The sequence below is a fragment of the Lonchura striata genome, chromosome 18 (genome assembly GCF_046129695.1).
Source record: "Lonchura striata isolate bLonStr1 chromosome 18, bLonStr1.mat, whole genome shotgun sequence".
NCBI lineage: Eukaryota > Metazoa > Chordata > Aves > Passeriformes > Estrildidae > Lonchura > Lonchura striata.
In genome coordinates, this window is record NC_134620.1 from 4,390,629 (window position 1) to 4,411,074 (window position 20,446).

A 20,446-nucleotide genomic window follows, 5' to 3' on the forward strand; every position below is an offset into this window, starting at 1 on the left:
CGCGTCCGGGGCCGCGCGCCACGTGACGACGGCGCCGCCACCGCGGGACGGAGCGGGCGGGGCACGCCCGGTGCGGGGGCGGGGCCGGAGGGGCCCCGGCCCGGTGAGGCGGGGCCACAGCAGCGGCCGCGCCCGCCCGCCCCGGATGCGGAAATGATGCGTGCGGGGCGCGGCGCGGCGGGCGCGCGCAGCGGGGCCGGCGGCCGCCGCCGCTCAGGTACCGGCACCGGGCGGGGCGCGGGGCGCGGGGCGCGGGGCTGTGCCGGCGTCCCGCCAGCCCGGGGGCGGGGGAGACACCGGCGGTTGTGTGATTACCGAGAGCGGCGATCTCCGGTGCGCCGCCGCAGGGCGGCTGCGGACCCTCGGGGGCTGCTGCCGCGGAGAAGGAGCGGGGCTCGGGGCCGAGCCCGTCGGCGCTGCTGCGGCGCTCGGCACAAAGGGTCGCCCCCGGTCCCGGCGCGGCTGCGCTCGGGCGGCACCGCCGGGAGGGCGATGCTCTCCCGGGGACGAGCGGCCTCGCGTGTTCCCTGGAGCCTGCTGCGAGTTTCGCCCGTTTCTGCACAGGCTGCTCTTGCCTCAAGAGCACAGCCCAAGGCTGGGCTGATGAGCCCGTGTTTTGGTAAACTGAGTAGCTGATGGCCTCTAAAGGCCTGGCTTAGTCCGTTCCTGTCCGTGAGCCTTCGGGAGCGATTTGACGGCGGCGTTTCCCTCGGGCTTTTCCCGGTGCCGAGAGGAGCGGTGTCAGTTCGGCCGGAGCAGCTGCCGCGCACCGGAGAGGATCCGGGACCGGGGCTGTGCCCTGGCACGAGGCATCCTCTGTACCGCGAGCCAGGACAGAGTGCGCACATGAGAGAAGCTGACAGGCACAGCCTGCCGGCCGATGGCTTAGAGACTGTTCGTTTGAGGCAGAGGATGTGAAGAAAAGTTGGAGTTTTTTTCCAAAAACTAGAAACTCATGAAAATCCCAGGACATCAAACAATGCTTTAGTTCTAGTGAAGGAGAAGGATGTCTGATACAAGCCCCGGTGATTTGCTTTATAACCTCTTCTCATGTTATTCAGAAGATGTGGTTAAATCTGCAGGGAGATGTTTGAATGTGAAAATGAGACTTGGGAATATCTTTTTGGCTTTACTCTCTTCTTTTGTTCATGAAGCATTTCCCTATATGCTCAAAACTTTCTCAGCTCCTTTCTTAAAGACGTATTTGGAAGTATCTTTCTTAAACATATATACTTGAATCTTGAGGAATTAAGCTTTTCCTTTTAATCTAGTCCAGTAGCTGGATTTCAGTGATCCTTGCGGGTCCCTTCCAGCTCAGGGTTTTCTATGGTTAATTCAATGTACGTTGTCTAATGTTGCTTTTATTTTTAGGATAAACTGAAAAGCTCAGGGCAACTGATCTTCAACAGCCCTGATGCTCTCATCTGGGGTGGAGTCTCTCCTTGATTCTTCTGTGTCTGCTGTACTAGAGGAGTTGTACACTGGACTGCCAGAGAGCATCTCCAGGGAACCCATGGCAGTGCCAGGGCCCAGCCTTGGATTAGATGCACAGTCTGATGGGCCAGTACCCGTGCTGGCACACAGGGATGGGCCATGGACTACTGCCACAGGAAACTTTTGCCAGAAGACAGAGGATTTGGGTGATGTGCTCCAGGTGATTTCTCATGGGCCAGCAGAATCTTTTCCTGAAGAATTACTACAGGCTGGAGACCTTCCAGAGAATGAAAAAAGCAGAAAAAGACACTTTAGGAAACTATACTGTTCTAGTGATGGACACCAGAAAGAAGATGAAGAGGCACAAGGTGCTGAGGCCCATCATGCTGAATGTTGCCCTTTAACTCTGGGGGAAAGTTGGTCAGAACAAGTAAGTGAATGCAGAAATGAATCCCTGCATGATAATTTGAATTTAGGGTTAGAGCCACTAGGCACTGGGTTTGGTAATGGGTTTCTTGGTTCTTTTTTGTGTCTTCTAGTATAGAATCATAAAATAGTTTGGGTGGGAAGAGGACCTTGAAGGTCACCTTGTTCCAACCCCCTGCCATGGGCAGGGAGACCTTCCACTAGACCAGGTTGCTCAGAGCCCTGTCCAGCCTGGCCTTGGACACATCCAGGGTGTGTGTGTATCAGTATCTGGATTATTGTGGGTCCAGTGAAAAATCAGACAATAATTCAGTAGATGAGCAGTATTTTAAAATACCAGTGTTTTCACTTGCTTAAATACTGTTGGAATGGTGCAGATATGCAACAGAAAAAGCGCACAGCTGAAGGTTTTAATTATCGGATGTTGCATAATTTTATGTGTTTAATTCCAAATTTTGATATCTGTTTGATTTATCTGACATTTGTAAAAATTGATTTATCACTTTTGTGAAATTAAAATCATTTAAATTCTTTATAGTCCTTCAGTTTTAAGGATGAGTTTTCACATATTTCTAAATGCATGTAGTTAGGTTGTGGGATCATGGTTGGGTGGTTTTGCTGGCAGATCTAGGTCACCTGTTCCTGGGTTTGTGGTTTTGAGCCCAAGGAATTGTAGTTCTAGTAGAGACAGAAAATACACACATCTTCCCAGAAGTCTAGTGGTAGTGGTTTGGGGGTGTGAACTAGACATGGAGACTGTCTTCTCATTCCAGTTTCCAACAATTTGCATTTTAAGCCATGTACTTAAATTTGATCTGCTAAATACAGCAATGTTTTGGGGATATGTCCTTAGTGCTCTGTGAAGCCCTTGCACTGCAAGGCTGCCTCAGGCCAAGGCTGATGTGTCTGAAGGTTTCTTAGTGAATTTCTTATTCTGAACTAACCCAGCTGAGAAGATGCAGTCCCTGACACATGAAACACTTCAGGAAATCTAACCATTTTTCTGTCTAACCATAACTAACCATGTCTAACCAAATCCATATTTCTGTCTTGTTTCAGGAGGACCCTCACTTAAATGAGCAAGAGGCAAAGTCTTTGAGAACCTATTGCACTGAAATTGCAGAATCCCTGAGGAACACAGGTAGTTATTTTAGCTGTACATCCCTATCCAGCCCCTGCTTCTCTCCCAGTTATTTATTGTTAATTTAAAATGGATGAGTGATTGTGGGATGGTTCATTTAGAAAGCGTTACCTTGTGTCACTATAACAATATCAAAACTTAATGCTTTACTTTCTCCTGGCAGGGTATGTATTTTCTTCAACACCTGTTGTGTAGAAGATGTGTTTTAGTAATTTGTTTCTAAAGCAGAAGAGGTTGCTAATAGCAGATGTTTAGCATTTCCTTCAGTTTCAAAGATGGAGTGCATGAGAGCAGTAATAGTATATATATATATATAAAAGTATTATTATTTTTGAGTGTTCTAAAAAGTAAAGTGAAAAGTGCAGAATCCAAAGAAAGAGGACAGCTAAAGTAATTATTAATTTCATTATAATCCTCCATAATTTTTTAGCTCCAAGTACTTTGGTCACTTTTCCTACATCTAGTAATTATTTTCTTTTTCCCACCCTGCTGTCATTACTTAAACTTGTATTTAGCTGACGAATGCCATCTAGTCTTGGTGCTTGCTAGAAAATAGGGAGAAGATCTGCAGAAGTCTGAGTAAACAGGTTCCCTGTAAAGTTTTGAGTATGAAGATATTCTACAGTAACTGTAATTTTTTTAATTAGCACCTTCTTTGTGATTTTACAGAAAAGAATGTTATGAATAATCCAAATTTTTTGAGCAGAAGAGATATGTCTTGTTTTCCCTTATGGATGAGTTACTGACAGACATGTCTCCTAGGAAGAAGAAATGGAAATGGCCACACAATGGCCAGCCCTATTTCTAGGCTGGAGCAGATCAAGCTCCAGCCTATGCTGAATTTTGATGTTACAAATAAGCATTCTTTTAATGCTGGCCATGGCTTCCTGCATGTTAAGTTACAGGACCTGCATTCACCTAGCTTGATATTAGAGGAATCTGAAATGTATGGGACTTGGAATGTGTGCTGATCATGGAAATGTCTGTATTGACAAGGATTGGGTTTTTTGCCTTACTCCATCGCCGTTGTGGTGGAGTAGTTTGTTTTTTCCTCTAAAGACTTGTAGTAAAATTGTTAGCATCAATTCTGAATTTTAAGAACATTTTGGTAACCAATACTGCATGGAGTGTTGTGTACAAAAACAAAAGGTATTTAATAAGCTGAATGCCTTCTAAATTTAAGCCTTCTGATTTGCTTTATTTTTTTCTTATGCAGAAGAAAACCAAGCAAATGTTCAGGTGACAGCTGAAACTCTGCCAAAGCTTACTGAAGAAGTACAAGGTATGAAGGCTGATGGGACTAGGATATTTAGTAAAGCAGGATACAGGAATGACAGAGTGAGTAAAGGTCTTCCACCTGAGAGCAATCAATGCCCAGATGTAGACACAGTCATGGCCAGAGCTGGGGTTTCAGAAACCAGCATCTTAGGTTTTTTAGAGCCTGTAAAAGTCATGGACGTTGGAGCAGCTACAGATCATCCACAAAAAACAAGTGACTATAGTGGGTCAAAAGCCCATGCTGCCATGCCATTGAGAACAGGGGGGAATGGTGTATCTGTTACGGAGATTAGAGAAGAAAAGTTACCCAGACGAAATCCTCTTAATGAATTCAGTACATCATTTGCTCATTGCCAGACTTGTCAGCAGGATGAAGAAAATGATGCTTATGGCTTCTTTAAGGGTCCTGTATCTGAGCAAAATGAACCTCATGAGTTGTTCTCAGCAGAAAGCTGTAGAACTCTATCCACGCAGAGTTCTGAAGTTTTATGTCCGGTTCTGAAAAGCATCTGTTATCTGGACTTTGGAAATATGCCACTAGAAAGCAGTTCTGCAGTTCATGGAATTATCAGTGAAACCCCCCAGAAGTACCTTCCCCAAAACATCAAACATCACACTCTTTATGATCATGGAACTGGGTTTCTAGAAAACCAAATGTCCACATCTGTACCGGTAGAGCAGATCTCGGTAGTAAGGAACAAAGGATTATCTAGTGCAAAAACTGATCCTAGGGAATTAACTGCTACTGTAGGAAAATCATACAGCTCTGAATCTAAAGAAGCAGCTGAAGTCTGGACAAAAATTGCTGTGGGGGATAAAGTTGAAATTTGTAGCTGGCCTGAAGCTCAAGAGGCTGCTAATTCTGAGCAGTGTCATTCTCTAGGTTTTAGTTCTGTTGCTTCATCTCCTGAGGAGTTCTCAAAAGAAAAAATTAAAATATTCCCATCAGAAGGTGATAAGTTGAAAAAGGACCAGTGGCAATTCTCTGTCAGTGACCCAGGCAAGAATGATATAAAAGAAAATAGTTTGTGGGTGGAAACGAGTAACATTGCTTCCCATGAAACTGGGCAGAGAGACGTGGGCTTTTATAGTACTGGCAATAAAATTCCTCCTCTCAGTATGCACAGCTGTCTTCATCTTAGTACCAAGCTAGAAAAAGACTCACCCAAGGCACAACTGCTTGGAAAGGAATCTGAGAGTAATATAACATCAAAAGAGTTGGCTGGTCGTTTAGTTGGAGCTGCAGAAGTTGATAGTAATGACAGCTTATCTACTGGGAACAAAACAAATTTGTTTTATACACTAAATGGAACTCTACCTCCTGTTTTACAAAAATCAAGAGAACCTCATTATAATGAGTGTCTTCGTTGTACTAATAATGAAATTTCATGCAGGGACAAGGTTTGGGATAATTGGTCTAGAAAAGAATTAACTGGTGCTTCTGGAACAACAGCGGAACAAGTTACTGAGGTTTTGCTTCATAAAGACAGATTCAAGTCTTCTGTAAATTCCATTACTTTTGATAACTCTAATACAGCAAGCAGAGTATCCCAAATGAATATAAAATCTTCTGCAGGAAATATGGAGAGAGTGGTCACTGGTTTAGAAAATGACCATTGTCACACATGTTGTTGTAACAATAAGAGTATAAAAAAACACTGTACAGCTGCCAGTACTTACTGTGTTTTATCAAGGAGTGTGGATGAAGTTTTCCTGAAGAGTCATTCTTTTGGTGTTGAAGTTGATAGAATTGAAGAAAATGGTAATTTGGAAGCAGTGTCTTCATCAGGATATAACGGTAAAGAGGCAACCATCTTTCCAGAAGCACATGCCCCTTTGGCACGTGGATCTCTTCTTTGTGAAAATGACTGGGGCAACAGAGATATAGCTCTGCGTGGGTTAAATGATATTCCCACAGGAAAAAACATGTTTTGCTCAGTATATACTGCAGAGAAGTCTAATGCTACCTTGGCAAGAGATGAGATTTCAAATAAGAATATGGAGGTTGTGGAACCATTTGATCATTGTAAAGTAATGAGCAGTGAAATAGTTTGTGACAGAGATGAGGCAAAAGAACAGATTGGCATGCGTGCTTCCCAGACAGATGAATTTGATGAAACAGGAGCTGTGGATTCCCCAAATACTCCTGAAGGCAATCAGCGAAATAGGACTAGTGAATTAGTCAGATATTTGAACAAAAACACCTGTGCTCATCATTTTGGATTTTACAACTCTCTGTTAGGCCCATGGAAGAGAGAACTCGACACATGTGATCAGAAAGAAATGCCACTGCTCACAGCTGATCCCTCCAAGTGTAGCACTTCAACCTGTGAACCACAGCCAGCACTTGACAGCATGAATGTTCCAACACGACGTGCTGGCCAAACAGAAGAGACCCTTTGTTCATTGGGAAATCGGTTTCATCCATGGCAGAGTGAGTCTGATGTCCCAGTGCTGGGCAGTGAGCAGTATTTAGAAAGTTTAACCAACAAACCAAACACTGGCTCACAAATCATACGTGGTTCTGTGGAAAGAGACAAAACTGATCCTAATCACAGTGAAGAGGCTCTGCTAAAAACAGGTGGTGACCTGCCTCTCTTAGACCATAAATGTGCAAGAGAAGCCAGGTTTAAAGGAGCTGTACAAGAGAATGTAATGGGTTTGGACTCTTTAATGGGTGTGAAAAATGAAGATTCTTCTTCAGGATACATGGACTCCATTAGTGATCTAATTGAAGAGAAGAGAATCAGACTACAAGAACATGAGAACAGATGTGAAAGAAGCACTAAAGGAGCTCTTGAAGAAGACTTTTCTGATGACAAACCAGAGTGCTCACAGCAGGCTTGTTTTATCCAATGTGCAAAAGAGAAAGCAGAGCTGGCGTTTGCAGGAAACAAAATGCAGCAATCTTTGCCAAAGATAAAGTGGTTGATGGAGAACCAGGAAAATACAATTAATGCTGAATTTCTGCCCATTTCATTAATTCATGGGAGTCTTTCATACAAGCCAGAAAATAGGAATATGCTTTCAGATACAGAAAACAGAGAAAGTCTAAGTATAAATCCTATATTAAATAACTCTTGCCCGCAGTTAACTTTTGAGCCTGGTAAAGAAACTATTGCTCAAAGGGGCGTTGGTCCATCTCGTTTTGGAAAGTTTGACATCAAAGAATCTTGTGTTGAGACTCAGGCAGATTCAGAAACTGTGTCAGCACTGAACTCTCACATCTCTTTGCCTGAGAAAGAAAACCTGTGTACATCACCCGAGAGTACACAAAGAGATAACTGTGATTCATCTTCAGCTGAAGTTTTTAGCAGAGATACTTCAACGACAAAAATTCTTTCTGTAACAATTTCTGTTAAGAAAAAATCCAGCAATATTGAGGTTCCATCTTCAGGGAATGAATCAGCAGCTGGCTCTCTGAATGGTGCCAAAAGCTCAAGAGTTTGTGCCCACAGCAAAGAAAGTCTGAAAGGTGAGGGACTTTGTATGCCAACTGTGAAAGACATGGACATGAGCTCACCAAAAAGTCCTCCTGGTCAACAGAAGTTTAAGAATACAGATAAGCCTGGAAATACAAATGTGATTTCAGATAAAGAAAACAGAGAAAGTCTCAGTATAGCTCCTATCTTAAATAACTCTTGCCCACAGTTAACTCTTGAGCCTAGTAAAGACACTGATGATCAAAGGGGTATTTGTGCATTCCATTCTGAAAAGCTTGACATCCAAGAAACGTCTAGTAAGACTCGGGTGGATTCAGAAACTGTGTCAGCTCTGAACTCTCACATCTCTTTGCCTGAGAAAGAAAATCTGTGTATGTCACCTGAGAATACACAAAGAGATATTTCATCTGCGGACAAAAAATTTAGCAAAGATACTTCAATGACTAAAATTCTTTCTGTAACAATTTCTGTTAAGAAAAAATCCAGCAATATTGAGGTTCCATCTTCAGGAAATGAATCAGCAGCTGTCTCTCTGAATGGTGCCAAAAGCTCAAGAGTTTGTGCCCACAGTAAAGAAAGTCTGAAAGGTGAAGGGCTTTGCATGCCAACTGTGAAAGACATGGACATGAGCTCACCAAAAAGTCCTACCAGTGAAGAGAAATTTAAGAATACCTGTGTACAAGAGAAGATAGGAAAAGAGGTAGCCCCTAGAGGAAGGTTGCCCAAAGATTGTCCATGGGCTTTGTTGGAAGATTCTAAAGAGTCTGGTAGCAAAATAGTCTCTCTCAGGACTGAGAATTATGGAAAGGTTTTGGAAGAAATCCCAAGATCCAAACTAAATAATCTTTCAAAAGAAAGACAAAATGATACAAAGCTCCCAAACTTAGCAGGTACTAGTGTACCTTCAGAAACTGTGCATGCTTGTCAGGCTGGAGCTGTATCTGACACAGAGGCTGCCCCAGAAGTGCAGGATGATACAACGCCCATGTTTTCTCCACCTCTGAGCACACTATCAGACAGTTGCAAAGAACCATCCCCAAACTGTATGGTTTGCAGTGAAACGTGTGTGCCTTACAAATTAAATGCATGGAGCAAAGATAATGTAAAGGAAGTAACAGAAGGCCAGGCCAAAAGACCAACTCATGCAATTTGCAAAGAAAATGGGGCTTTATGTTCAGAGAGACTTGATCGAATAGAGGAAGGTCAAGTATTTAAACAGAAGAAGTATGGAAAGATGAAACCACATCAGCTGGGCAAGGCACAACAAGAACAGAAGTTAGAACATCAGGAGAAAGCAAAAATCACACTGCAACCAAGTATGTTGCACAGTTCTGAACTCTTAAGCAGCTCTTCAGCTGAGTTGATGACATCTAGAAATACAAAATTTGGAGACGCTTCAGAGGAGATTGTTGCTGTAAGAGGCAGTGAAAATAAACTACATAGCACTTTAGAAGAAGTTAAAAGGCCAAAGATTACCACAGATTTTATTAGTTCAGAGTTATTGAAGACTCAGGATTCAGAAATGGAAAACCTGAACCTTAATTTAGGGGGTGATGGGATCCCTGGTGCCTTTGGAACTACAAATAAACGAAGAGGAACTGCAAATAAACTAAGAGGACCTCTTCCATTAAAAATACAACCTGGAAGGACATGCAAAAAAGTTCCCACATTGTATCAGCTAAAAACTGTAACAAAAAAAAGAGAAATTAAAAGTTTACCTGTCTCTGAGATTCCCCTGGAAATATTCCCTAAACAGGAAAACCCACTTCTGGAATCTTTGTACTTTCCATGTAAACCACCGACAGTGGAAAAGGAAACAGCCATGAGATTTGTGCATATGCCAAGGCAGAGGGCCAAGAGGTGCAGTTTGTTGAACAGCATAAAATTTAGAAAATGTACCAAAGAACCAGCATTGTTGAGGAAGTTGTCTGCAATGGCCACCAAGCTCCTGGCCCCTGCCAAAAGCAGCCATAACTTAGAACCTCTGCCGTATTCTTCTGAAATTCTTCCAGTGGGTGACAGGTACAGTCCGTGTAGATCTAAAAATCTCTTGGAAGCCTTTTCTTGCATTAACAGGAACATACACTCATGCTGGGCTGACAGGTGGTGCACCAAGATGTTCAGCTTTCAGCCTTTGGCACTTTATCCTGTAGAAACTACCAAAATATTTTCTTCAGACTTAAGCCACAAGCCTCCAGCCTCTTTCTTGGACACCTCAGTTTTCCCAATTTCTTTTCACATAAAATTGGACTCCAGTCCTGTGACAGACCTCAGAGGGTTTACATCCCAGCACTCAGTACATCACAGCCCAGTTTTCAGAGAAACGCCAGCACCAGCTTCCAAGTGGACTTTGTCTTTTCTCCTGCCTCAGAGCTGTTCAGATACAACAGCTTTCAAGGAAGATTCCCGTGTAAATAATGAGCTTCATTCCTCTCACTCCACTACAACCCCCAGGACTGTTGCTGTTCATCCTGACCCTGGAAGAAACACTGTAGCTGGAAGAAGAGGAGGTTGTTCCATGCTTGGCCTCCACACAGTGTTAGCACTTTCTTCCCCTGGATGTTACAGGATTTGGACAAGAAGAAGAAATGTAACCAGTCATATTCCTACCATCCAGAGACTATTTATATCGCAGTTGGCACAGGGTTTGAAAGGGGACAGGTACCCGAGGTGTGTGTCTGATGAGCTCGTCTCCTCATTGCCATACTCATTGGGCAGGGTGTTGTCCATATGGAGTCAGCACGGTCCTTCTGCCCGTCCTTCTGAAATCACTCCTCTCCATTCCAGTCACTGCAAGTGGCAGCCAAGTGTGGGCATCGAGAACAGGTAAAACCCATCAACTTCTTTCTGAGATTAAATGTGTGCAGGGTATATTCTTGCTCCTTTTTGGGAGGGAGAGGGTAATTGCAGCTTGCACTGGAGGGTCAATTTCTCCTTTTTCCGGATCTACACATTCTGCTCCAGGAATGGCTCAACGTGGAAGATCCTTTCTTACAGAACAGTCTTTTAGCTGAATTTAAATATATTTGCCTTCACTTCTTTAATACTATCCTGTTTTGGCAGAATGGCTAACTCTATTTTCTTCTCCCTTGCAAAATATACACACCATGCATCAGAGTATATAATGCAAAAGGTGAGCTACTTCATTAGGTGTATTCAGAGTGACTGCAGAGGAACTGGATTTCTGAGGTAGGAAAGTTTTTTTCAGAGGTCTGAGCCACAAATACCCCTTGGAACCACTGTAAAATGCTCAATATCAGGTTAGGAAGAATTGTAAAGGGTGGGGGCCTGTCATTCAGTAACATTTTTAATTGTATTCCATGACCATTCTGTGCTAACTGAAACCTCTTTATGCATGCTATGGCTTTTCATATGTGATGTTGGCACAAACAAATGTAGCTCTAGTTAACACTGATAATGAATTTTTCTCTGTGTGCCAATCTTGTTACGAGTGGGAAGAGGACTGAAATCTACTGTGCATATTTAATTTTACTTTGTTATGAGCATTTAAGATCTTTTTGCTAATAAAAAGAATGAAAGAAGTTCCTAGCTCTGTTACAGGATTTTTGCATGTCCTTGAGAAAAGATTTTGACCTTTATCCCTCAATAACATAGGGCAGTTCAGTACCTAATTTGTCACCTTGCAATTCCTGGACAGAGAGCTTCATGGGCACTGTACCAAAGCCTGTTTAATTAATTGTTTTGATTAGTGTGGCAGTCCGTAGAGAACTGTTGAATTTAGCCTATGTCACAAATTGACACAAGTGTGACCAAAAATCTTGCCAGATAAATGCTGCACTTCGCTTTGTATAAATGGGTAATATGCCTAAAAGTTTATCACTTGTTGGTATCAATTCTAATGTCTGCCACAGGCGTGAGTGCTCCATTCTAAAGCTGTCTGCACTAAAAAAATTAATTTTAATAATGGCATAGACAACTTTTGCAGCACTTTCTATGGGACTTGCTTCCATTTTCATTCCATACTCTGAAACTGATCATACCAGTAAAGTACAGTTTGAGCACTAAATTTAAAAAGAACACATTGTTAAAAATGAAACAAACATCTCTTTAAAACTTAGTTGTGTGTATATGGTGAATTCAGTGTTTTGTGTTGCTGAGGCATGCTCTCCTTGGGAGTTTTCCCACAGCCCTAAGCCTGCAGGCTCCTCAGCAGCTCGGGGCAGCATATCCAGTTAGCTAATGTATAAGAGGATTTCATTCCTGACATGAGGAGTCATTGGAAAAGTGCATGCTTTGCTATGAGTGGTGATGTTTTTCCCAAAGGGAGAGTATTCAAATCAAACATCTTCACTTCAAGTGAAAAATAATCCAGAGTTAAAATACCCTAAAACTCAATTTGGTTTTTTTTCCCTCTAAAATACCTTAAACTATGTGTATAAGGCAGATGTAAATCTGTCCCACTCAGATGTTTGGTACATAAATATAAGAAGTATGTTTGGTGCAGTATAAAAGCCGTTTCAGCTACCACTGACAGAAATGCTTGCCTGTTTTAAGGTAATTAAAAATCAGAAAAATAAAAAAGTTCCCTGCAGGCCATTTTCATCTGGAAAAGATTTGTTCTCTTTCAAATATTTCACTCACAATTAGTGTTCTTAATAACCAGGAGAACAAGGAACTAAAGTTCTTAATTTCCACTGTCAATAATAAAAGCATTCTTTCAGTGAAGTTTTTTTCTAATTAATGCTTATTTGAATTAAAAATTTCTAAAGTGATTTCCTTCTGTCCTTGTAATTTTGTAATATTATTGCATAAAACAATATTTATACAGGTTCCAGTAACACTGAAATAATGTGTGCAACGTTGAGACAAAATGTTATAGTTCTGACATAAGTGATAAACACATCAAGTGTGTCTTTCTGACCTCTTTATGTATAGTTGGACTGGCCTGTGCTTCCAGCACGGCTGGTTTTCATTTCCTTTGTAGAATTTCTGTCTGGCTGTAACATCTTTGCTTTAGAACAGTGAAGTGCATTTCACTGTTGGTTTGAGAGAACAGCAAATACAAGATTTGCTGTTGAATGTAATAAAAAGTTGTCCCAAGTTATTTCCTGCTGTTAACAATATGGGCACAAAAGTAAAGCTTAATATCAAAGGACTTAGAACTGCTGTGCTGACTTTTATGCCATAGAATTCTGGTAATTACCAACCCTTATGGTTATTCCAATCAAGTAAGGGTGTTGCAGTTTGTGGTTGTTAGAGACAACAGGGAGTTAATTTAATGGAAGTACTTCCTTTTACCTGTTACTGTTGCCATTTTGCACTTATTTTCTTTAGTAACCAAATCTTTCAAGGTTTGTGGCTACTTTAATTGTAAAAGCTTGATGTTTTGAGTAAGGAATGTAGACTTTCATAGAAAGAATTACAATTTTCAGACTTTAATCACTATGTAGAAATGATTATTACTTTCATTATTACTGTCTCACTCTCTTTCTGTGCCTTTATTTCCTTTTCTCATTACTACCATTTTTAAAGGAAAGCAGGACAGTTTTCCTAACAATGAAATTTAGTTGCCTAAACAGCAGATGTGGCTTTCTTTTGTATCATTTTAGTCTTTCATTCTCATTCCTGATATGAGCATCTTGTCTTACAGTCCAGTTTACACTAATAATTTTTCCCTCATCTTTTTATAGTGTAGACCTAATTTCTGTCTTGTTTTGTTTTGTTTTTTCATTCCTCCTTGACCCAGCTGTGCCATGTTACCACATTTGCCTGTACAGAGTATGGGAGCACTGCAGATCGCAGGCCATGCGATACGGTGAGTATCTGGGATGTTGGTATTTATTCTGAGTAGTGGGATCATAACCTTCCTCAGAAAGCCATTGCTTATGTCATTTTGGCTTTCAGCTTTTGGCAGTTCACTCTCAGAACAGCTTTCTGATTAAGGAGTAGGTGAGGTAAGCTGACTGGGTGATGTAATGGAGGAGTGGAGGGGCAGTTATGCAAACACCACACAGAACATTGGACAGAACAGTTCTGTTACTTTCAACCGTGTTGTGCCACTTCTTATGAACTGAATATGTGAAACTATAGAAGTTTGACTCCTTACTTGATTAGAAATTTGACCCCTTACTTGGATATAAGTCCTTTCTGCCTTAGCAACTGGTCAATAGGTGCTGAAACTTCCTTCTACTTCTAAGTGTAGGGATGGCAGGTGTCAAAGCTATATTTTATATGTAAACAAAAAGTATGATTAATAGTTGTGCCAAAGAAATTTGCTTTGGAGGAAGGAGAATTGATCCCTTTCTGTCAGTTGATATATAGAGATGTATACTGTTTAGCTGTATGAAAAGGAAAAGAATGGGTTTAAAATTACATGTTCAAATACTCTGGCAGTTTAGTTGGTGTCAGTATCAATGTGGGATGCAGCAGGTTTGGGCTGTATATGTGTACCAGAGTTCACTTACTTGGGCCATTTCTGTGAAATGTGTTGTTTTTTTGTGCCCATATGCAATTTAGGAACATCTCCTGAGAGCATGGAATGCTGCTGCATTATCAGGTGGGTATCAATCTACACCTGTTCTCTTCTTTCTCTGTTACAGTCTGGAAACTTCATTCCCTCCGTTACCAAAGCCTCAGGCACTTCCAGAGTCATTGCCATCTCCCCCCAGGCTTTCAGCATCTGAGCTCCAGAACCCTGCCCTTGATGAAGCAGATGCTTCTGTTCCAGCCTGTCTGAGATCCCAAGATGACACAGAACTGAAAAAAGTGAGTTCATTTTATATTTTAGATGTCTCAGACTCTTGGTTCTCCAGAAGCTGAAGCTGCTGCTGCTGGATATTATCAAGTAACTGTTAAAGATGAAGAGAGAAAACAGGCTGCAGGTCCTACTCTGTGCTGCTGCTTGCTTTGATTCAAGCAGAAAGAAGATGGCAAACCGGAGAGGAATGCTTATGCTATAGATAATGTATATTCAGAATAAAAGGGAATTCTGTTGACTGGTATGGTTTTAATTTCCTTGATTTTAACTTTTCCATCTTTTTTTCTTAAGACTGAGCCAGAAAAGAGGCCAAAGAAAGTCTCACAGATCCGAATCAGGAAAACTGTTCCTAAGCCAGACCCTAACCTTACTCCAATGGGACTACCCAAACCAAAAAGGTGAGCAATACCTCTGGAATGGACTCAAAGCATATGAGTAATCATTTCAATAAATGCTTCTTTTACCACCACTATTTTATACAGCCCCAGTTGAGTGACATCTGATGTTTACTTCCTTTACAAGAAATGATTGACGCAGCTCTATCAACTAGATCAAAAGTGCTGACTGGAGTTTAGGCAAATTGTGAAAAAGCAAGCTGCAATGCAATCATTTTTCTAAAGAAGAAAGAAGTTTTTATTGATAAAGTAAAAATCAGTCAACCTGCAGTGTACAGTGAGATGAATGGATCTGTTAGGAAGTTCTGTTGATGCAAATTGTGTTGAGTTTTTCAGTTTGTTTGCGGTATGATCTTAGGGAAGCATTGGTTCAGTGAAAGTATGGGGAATCACAGTGCCAGATGCTGATCAAGTTTTCCAGTCATTTAGTATGACTGCTAGTCATACTGGTTAGATTAGTCCTACTCATTCTAGTATGACTTCTGTCCTAAACACAGCTACCACCTTTCACAAAGGAATGCATTTCTTCAGAGATCACCTTGGTAATTGTCAATAACTAAAATCGGTGTTAAGAGGTGAAGTATTAATCCGTTAAACTGTAAAACTTCTCAGCTTTCACAAAAAGGTGAAGGGGATTTCCCCTTTTGAGCATCATTATTTCAAATTGTCACAGAATGCTGGAAGGAATATTGATCTCTGCAGAAAGGCCATGTCTTGACACTGATCTTATAAAAACACTGTATGAAATTATGTACTTAACGAGTTCATTTTTCATTCTTCCTTGTCCCAGTTAGCTAAAGCATAATTAGTTAGCATTTAGGCACAGAATGCAGTACTTGTTTCTTGAAAATCTGCTTGCTGTGAAGAGAGGTTGAGATTCTTCCTTCTAGATTAATTTGTCATTACTTTTTCAGACTTAAGAAGAAAGAATTTAGTTTAGAAGAAATTTACACAAACAAGAACTATAAGTCCCCTCCTCCTGCCAGGTTGGTTCTTCTTCCTAATAAGAAAACTTGAGATAAATGTAAATTAACTGGGGGCGGGGGGGTGAGAGAGGAGATGAAATGTGTATGAAAGCTAAGAGGGAGATATATTCTTGAAATTGGTCTAGTTTAAACTTCTGGAGAAAGTTAATTTGAAAATAGTATCTTTTACCATTTGAATGTGGAAAAGTGAAATATAATATGAACTAAGAATTTGCAGCTGGTAAAGTATGGACTTGTATATTTTTTCATCTATCCATTCGTTCTGGTCTCCATCAAAGTATGGTACTTACTTTCCAAAATTCAAAGGGAATTGTTCTTTAAAATACTAACAATAACAGCCTATCATTAAATGTTCACACTTGTTTATTCTGTAAAATTAAGATTCTATAATTGTGCTTTAGAACTGAAATACAAAGAGATTCTACCCAAATGTCTGTACAGCAATAACAACTCAGCTGCCAGTAATGTGCCTTGTAGGAGGTGTAAGGTGTGTGGAGGGGCTGTAAAAATGTAAAAGTTAGAAGTGTGTTTACCTGGGTTGTGAAATCCCCCAGTCTCCTTGTCAGTGTATGGTGGTTGCTGCTATGGTATTAATGAATTCTGTTCTTTTTTTTTACCAGGAGCTTGGAAACAATCTTTGAGGAGCCCAAGGAGAAAAATGGACACTTGATCTCTGTCAGCCAGCAGAAGAGAAAGAGGATTCTAGAGTTTCAGGACTTTACTCTTCCCCGGAAAAGGAAGACACGAGGCAAAATCAAAGCAGTGGGTAGTTTCACCCGAGCAAAAAGAGCTGCACTGCAGAGTGCAGAGTTAGATGTTCTTCTGAGTCAGAAGCTAATGGACCTTGAAGCCTTTTTTGCAGAGGAGGTTGAGCAGGAGCAGGCCTCCAGCATCTGAGGGAGTCACTTAGCTGGAAACGGTCTAGTCAGCTTCTTTAGGATTTTTTTCCTTGGGAGAAATCTACTGACTTCTTCATACTGGCTTCATCTACTGACTTCTGCCACTCTGTTCTAACATCTGATAATCAGTTTTCGGCTGTGACTCTCTTTAAGGTGCTGCTTTTTTTTTTTTTTTATGCTGTTGGAGGGAATCTTTTAAGTCCCTGTTTGAGTGTAACACAGCCATATGAAATTTACCCTTCCTTTCTCAACCTCTGGAAATTACTGCTTATATTTAATTAATTATGTTTCAATATCTTTTGGGGGTAGAGTAGGAGTGTCAAGGAGGAAGTAGTGCACCTTCACTGATGCTAGAACTCTGTACTCCAGATCATTTGCACATTTGAGTCTGCTGTTGTTACTGTAATGGCTGTTTTTAACAAGCTGACAAAAGAGATATGATGTTTGATAAAGAAAAATTTTAGCAAACACATTATTGATATACCACTAACCTTTTGATAATTAAAAGTAGCTGTCTAGGTTTGTGTTCAATTGTTTCTTCCTTCTGTTAACTTAGAAGGTTCCTTCTAAATTTCTTTGCCCTTCCTGGCTCCAGGCACCAGAAGCCCCACATAATTAGACATTAAATAATTTGCACTTTGTGTATGCTTCTTTTAACATGATTCAACTCAAAAAAAGGTAACATTTTAAGGAAAAATGGTGCCCAGTAATATTTTTTCCAAAATAGAAGATTTTTTTACTTACTTGGCTGATGCCAAATTCTTCTCCAGAGGAAAAGGTAATTAGTACATGAGGGTGTTAAGCTGCAGGATATATAGGCAGAGATTTTTATTTAACTGAGCTGAGCTGCTGCATGCAGGGAAGACCAGCAAAATCTTTGATACTTGTTTTAAAGTTACTTTAATTCCATTCATACTAACTTGATTTCAATGTCAACAAGAAGGATTTTTTTTTACCATTTTAGATTTACAATTCTTGTAGCTCATAATTAGATATTCTCTGTACATCACTGTTGTACATAATAGCCAGTGCAGTACCAAGAGCCTCTGAGTATGTGGACATTGTTTTTGTCATGTAAGGCCACATGCAATTATCTGATGCAGCACTGGCCAATTTCTCAGCTCTACCTTTGGAAGGAAGAGAGCTCCCTTCTGGCATAACTTCTGTTAAACTTAACTTGAAGCATAATTCCAATGCTAGCTGCTGTTCAGGTAATTTCTGTCCCTTAGTGCCTAGAGAAGTTATTCAGGCAAAGCTGTTGTTGCTGGATGCTCAAATTTAGTCTATTCTTTCTTTTACTTGTCACTTGAACTTGCACTTTCTTATTTATCTACCCATATAATAGAGTTTCTATTTACCTTCAAATTGAGCAAATATCTAGTGGGTGGGTATTTTTTATAAAGTCCCAATAAATGCAGGACTGCAAGTACCATCATTATCTTCTGTTGCTCTACCACTTCTGTTACTGACCAAACAGAAAACTGAATGTTAACAAGCAATCTGTTGAATTTCAGAGCTTTGAGTAGAGAAATGGAAGAGGATTATTACACTGTCTGTGCCTGTGTCTTGAAAGAAGTCTAATCTGGGTTTGTTTTCTCCTAGCTTATGTGCTGGGATTTGTAGAAGTTTATATTCTTGTTTTGAAGGATAATTATCTTTAATCAGGAAGACTGAAGAAAAAAGAGGAGTGCACATTTAGAGTAGTAGTGTTTGGAGTTTGAGGGTAAAATAGCAAGGCAAACTTTGAAGATATTGATATAGTATTTTTCTGGTTAACTTACTGGGCTGTTGTAGAACATTCTAATTGATGCTGTTTATTTTTGTAAAAAGAAATCCCTAAAAAACAAAGATCTACTGCCTCTTAAAAATGTTTGAAAGTTTCCCTATGCTGGCTTATTAGCCCAATTATTGACCAGTTGGAAGTGGTAGCAAGAGTGAGAGATATATTTTTATGGATTTATGCTATAGAATGGAATTTTTACAGTGCATTCATTCACCTTCTATTAATATGGGAGGCTTCCAGTGACACAATTAAGCTGTAACCTTACTGGGGCTTTCAAGTAAATAAAGATTGGGGTGGGAGGGAAAGACTTGGGTCCAGAACTTCAGACCTCTAATGTGCTTCAAAACATGGAATGTGTTGAGTCTTTTCCTTTGAGTTATGTTGAGTTTTGTTCAGGGTGGGTTTTTTTTTTTTTTTCTTCCCTGCTCTCTCTTGTTTCTGATTGCATTGAAATGAGATTTATTAACTTTTTTCCTACAAGCTACAGGAGAGAGAGCAAAGAAAACACTCAAATACTCTTCAGTTTACAGTAATTGGAGGAGTTGCAAAATGATGTTGCAGTTGTCTAGCTTCTCGCAGACCTTTAGTTTGTGGAAACCCAAATACACAGCATTATTCTCTTTTGGTTTAGTGTTTGTATGACAATGTAAGCTAGTGGAGACCAAGTATCTCTTCCCCTCTCCAGCATACAGGTGTCAGTCCTGCTTATGCACTTTTTTGTTTTTCCCTTTCCCACCTCTGTTTCTGTTTACAGCACTCAGGGAACAGCTATGTTCCTTGTGGCTGCTGCTTGTACACTGGGAGTGATAACTGGGAAAAAGCTGAGCATTTGCCATTCTGAGCTGCTTCTGTCACAGCTAATTAAAAGCAAAAAGAATATGTACAAAAAGAAGGATATGTACACTTGCTTTTTCATTAAGTGGACCCACTCCAGTTTTTATATCACCATGGAAAGTACATCAGACTGATGACCAGAACAACTTGAAAAGGATTGCAAAGCTTTGGCCATGTCCTGTCTCTTAGTAGAGCCAGGCAGCTCTTTGCTAAATTTGCTGATTGTCAGAGATGGAAGGATCACTTTCAAAAAAAAAAAAGAAAAAAAAAAATCATAGTCTTCATCATGCTAAGACTGGAGTAGCTAAAGCTCCTTAATGTATGGTACAGCATTTTCCTGGCTGGCTTGTGTCTGCGTACGTTTGAGTTCTGGTGCTTGCTGGATATGACTTCCTGCAAGCAGTTCCCATTCATTGTATTTTATTTCAGGTGGGCCTTTGGTATATTATGTTCCAGGTGCTTTTCTAGAATGTGGATAGTAACTGTGGATTAAAAGTCTGTATGATGCTTTCAAGGTAACAAATAGCTCAATGAGAATTTGTACATTTGTGCCATTAGCCTCCATCATGCTCTTGGCATTTTGTTTATGTTCAATATTGTGTGAATCTAAAATTTTACTGTTTCTTTTGTGTGTATTTTTAATTTATGGAAATAAATTTTTCTGAGAACTTTTCAGGTTTTTAAGGCTTTTAAGCTTGTATGGGTCAATATGCATGATAATGTCTTACATGCAGGGGGAAAGGCCAAATCTCCAAAGAGATCAGCACTGTTTGGTAACAGGGTGTGCTGTTACTGAGACACAAAGCAGCAGTTCTGGTGTTTCTTCATCCCAGCCTGAAAGATATTAAGTGTGATCTCAGCTACTATTCAGAATACTGAGGCAGTGTCCATCTCTTCAGAAAGCAGAGTAGCAAGAGCCAGGGAGCACAGAAAGCACAAACAGTTTCTGCTCAGCTCAGATCTGAGATTCCAGACTGAGGCTGGCCAGTAGTTCATGTACCACACAGGCTGTGCAAGGTGGCACACTGATGCTTGTGAATCAAAGCTGGAGCATGGGATCATCAAGGCCAAGTAAGCATTGGTGATGTCTGTGTCAGAAAAGATCTCTC

General features: G+C 40.7%; 1 protein-coding gene across 1 annotated transcript; it reads left to right on the top strand.

The window, feature by feature from the left end:
• Positions 1-162: 162 nt before the first annotated feature.
• Positions 163-20,005, top strand: PRR14L (proline rich 14 like). The gene is made up of 9 exons (XM_077787130.1): positions 163-217; positions 1,372-1,864; positions 2,920-3,001; positions 4,218-10,548; positions 13,430-13,498; positions 14,283-14,448; positions 14,732-14,838; positions 15,750-15,821; positions 16,442-20,005. The coding sequence occupies exons 2-9, from the start codon at positions 1,415-1,417 to the stop codon at positions 16,716-16,718; spliced, it is 7,554 nt and encodes a 2,517-aa protein (XP_077643256.1). The 5' UTR covers positions 163-217; positions 1,372-1,414; the 3' UTR covers positions 16,719-20,005.
• Positions 20,006-20,446: the final 441 nt, after the last annotated feature.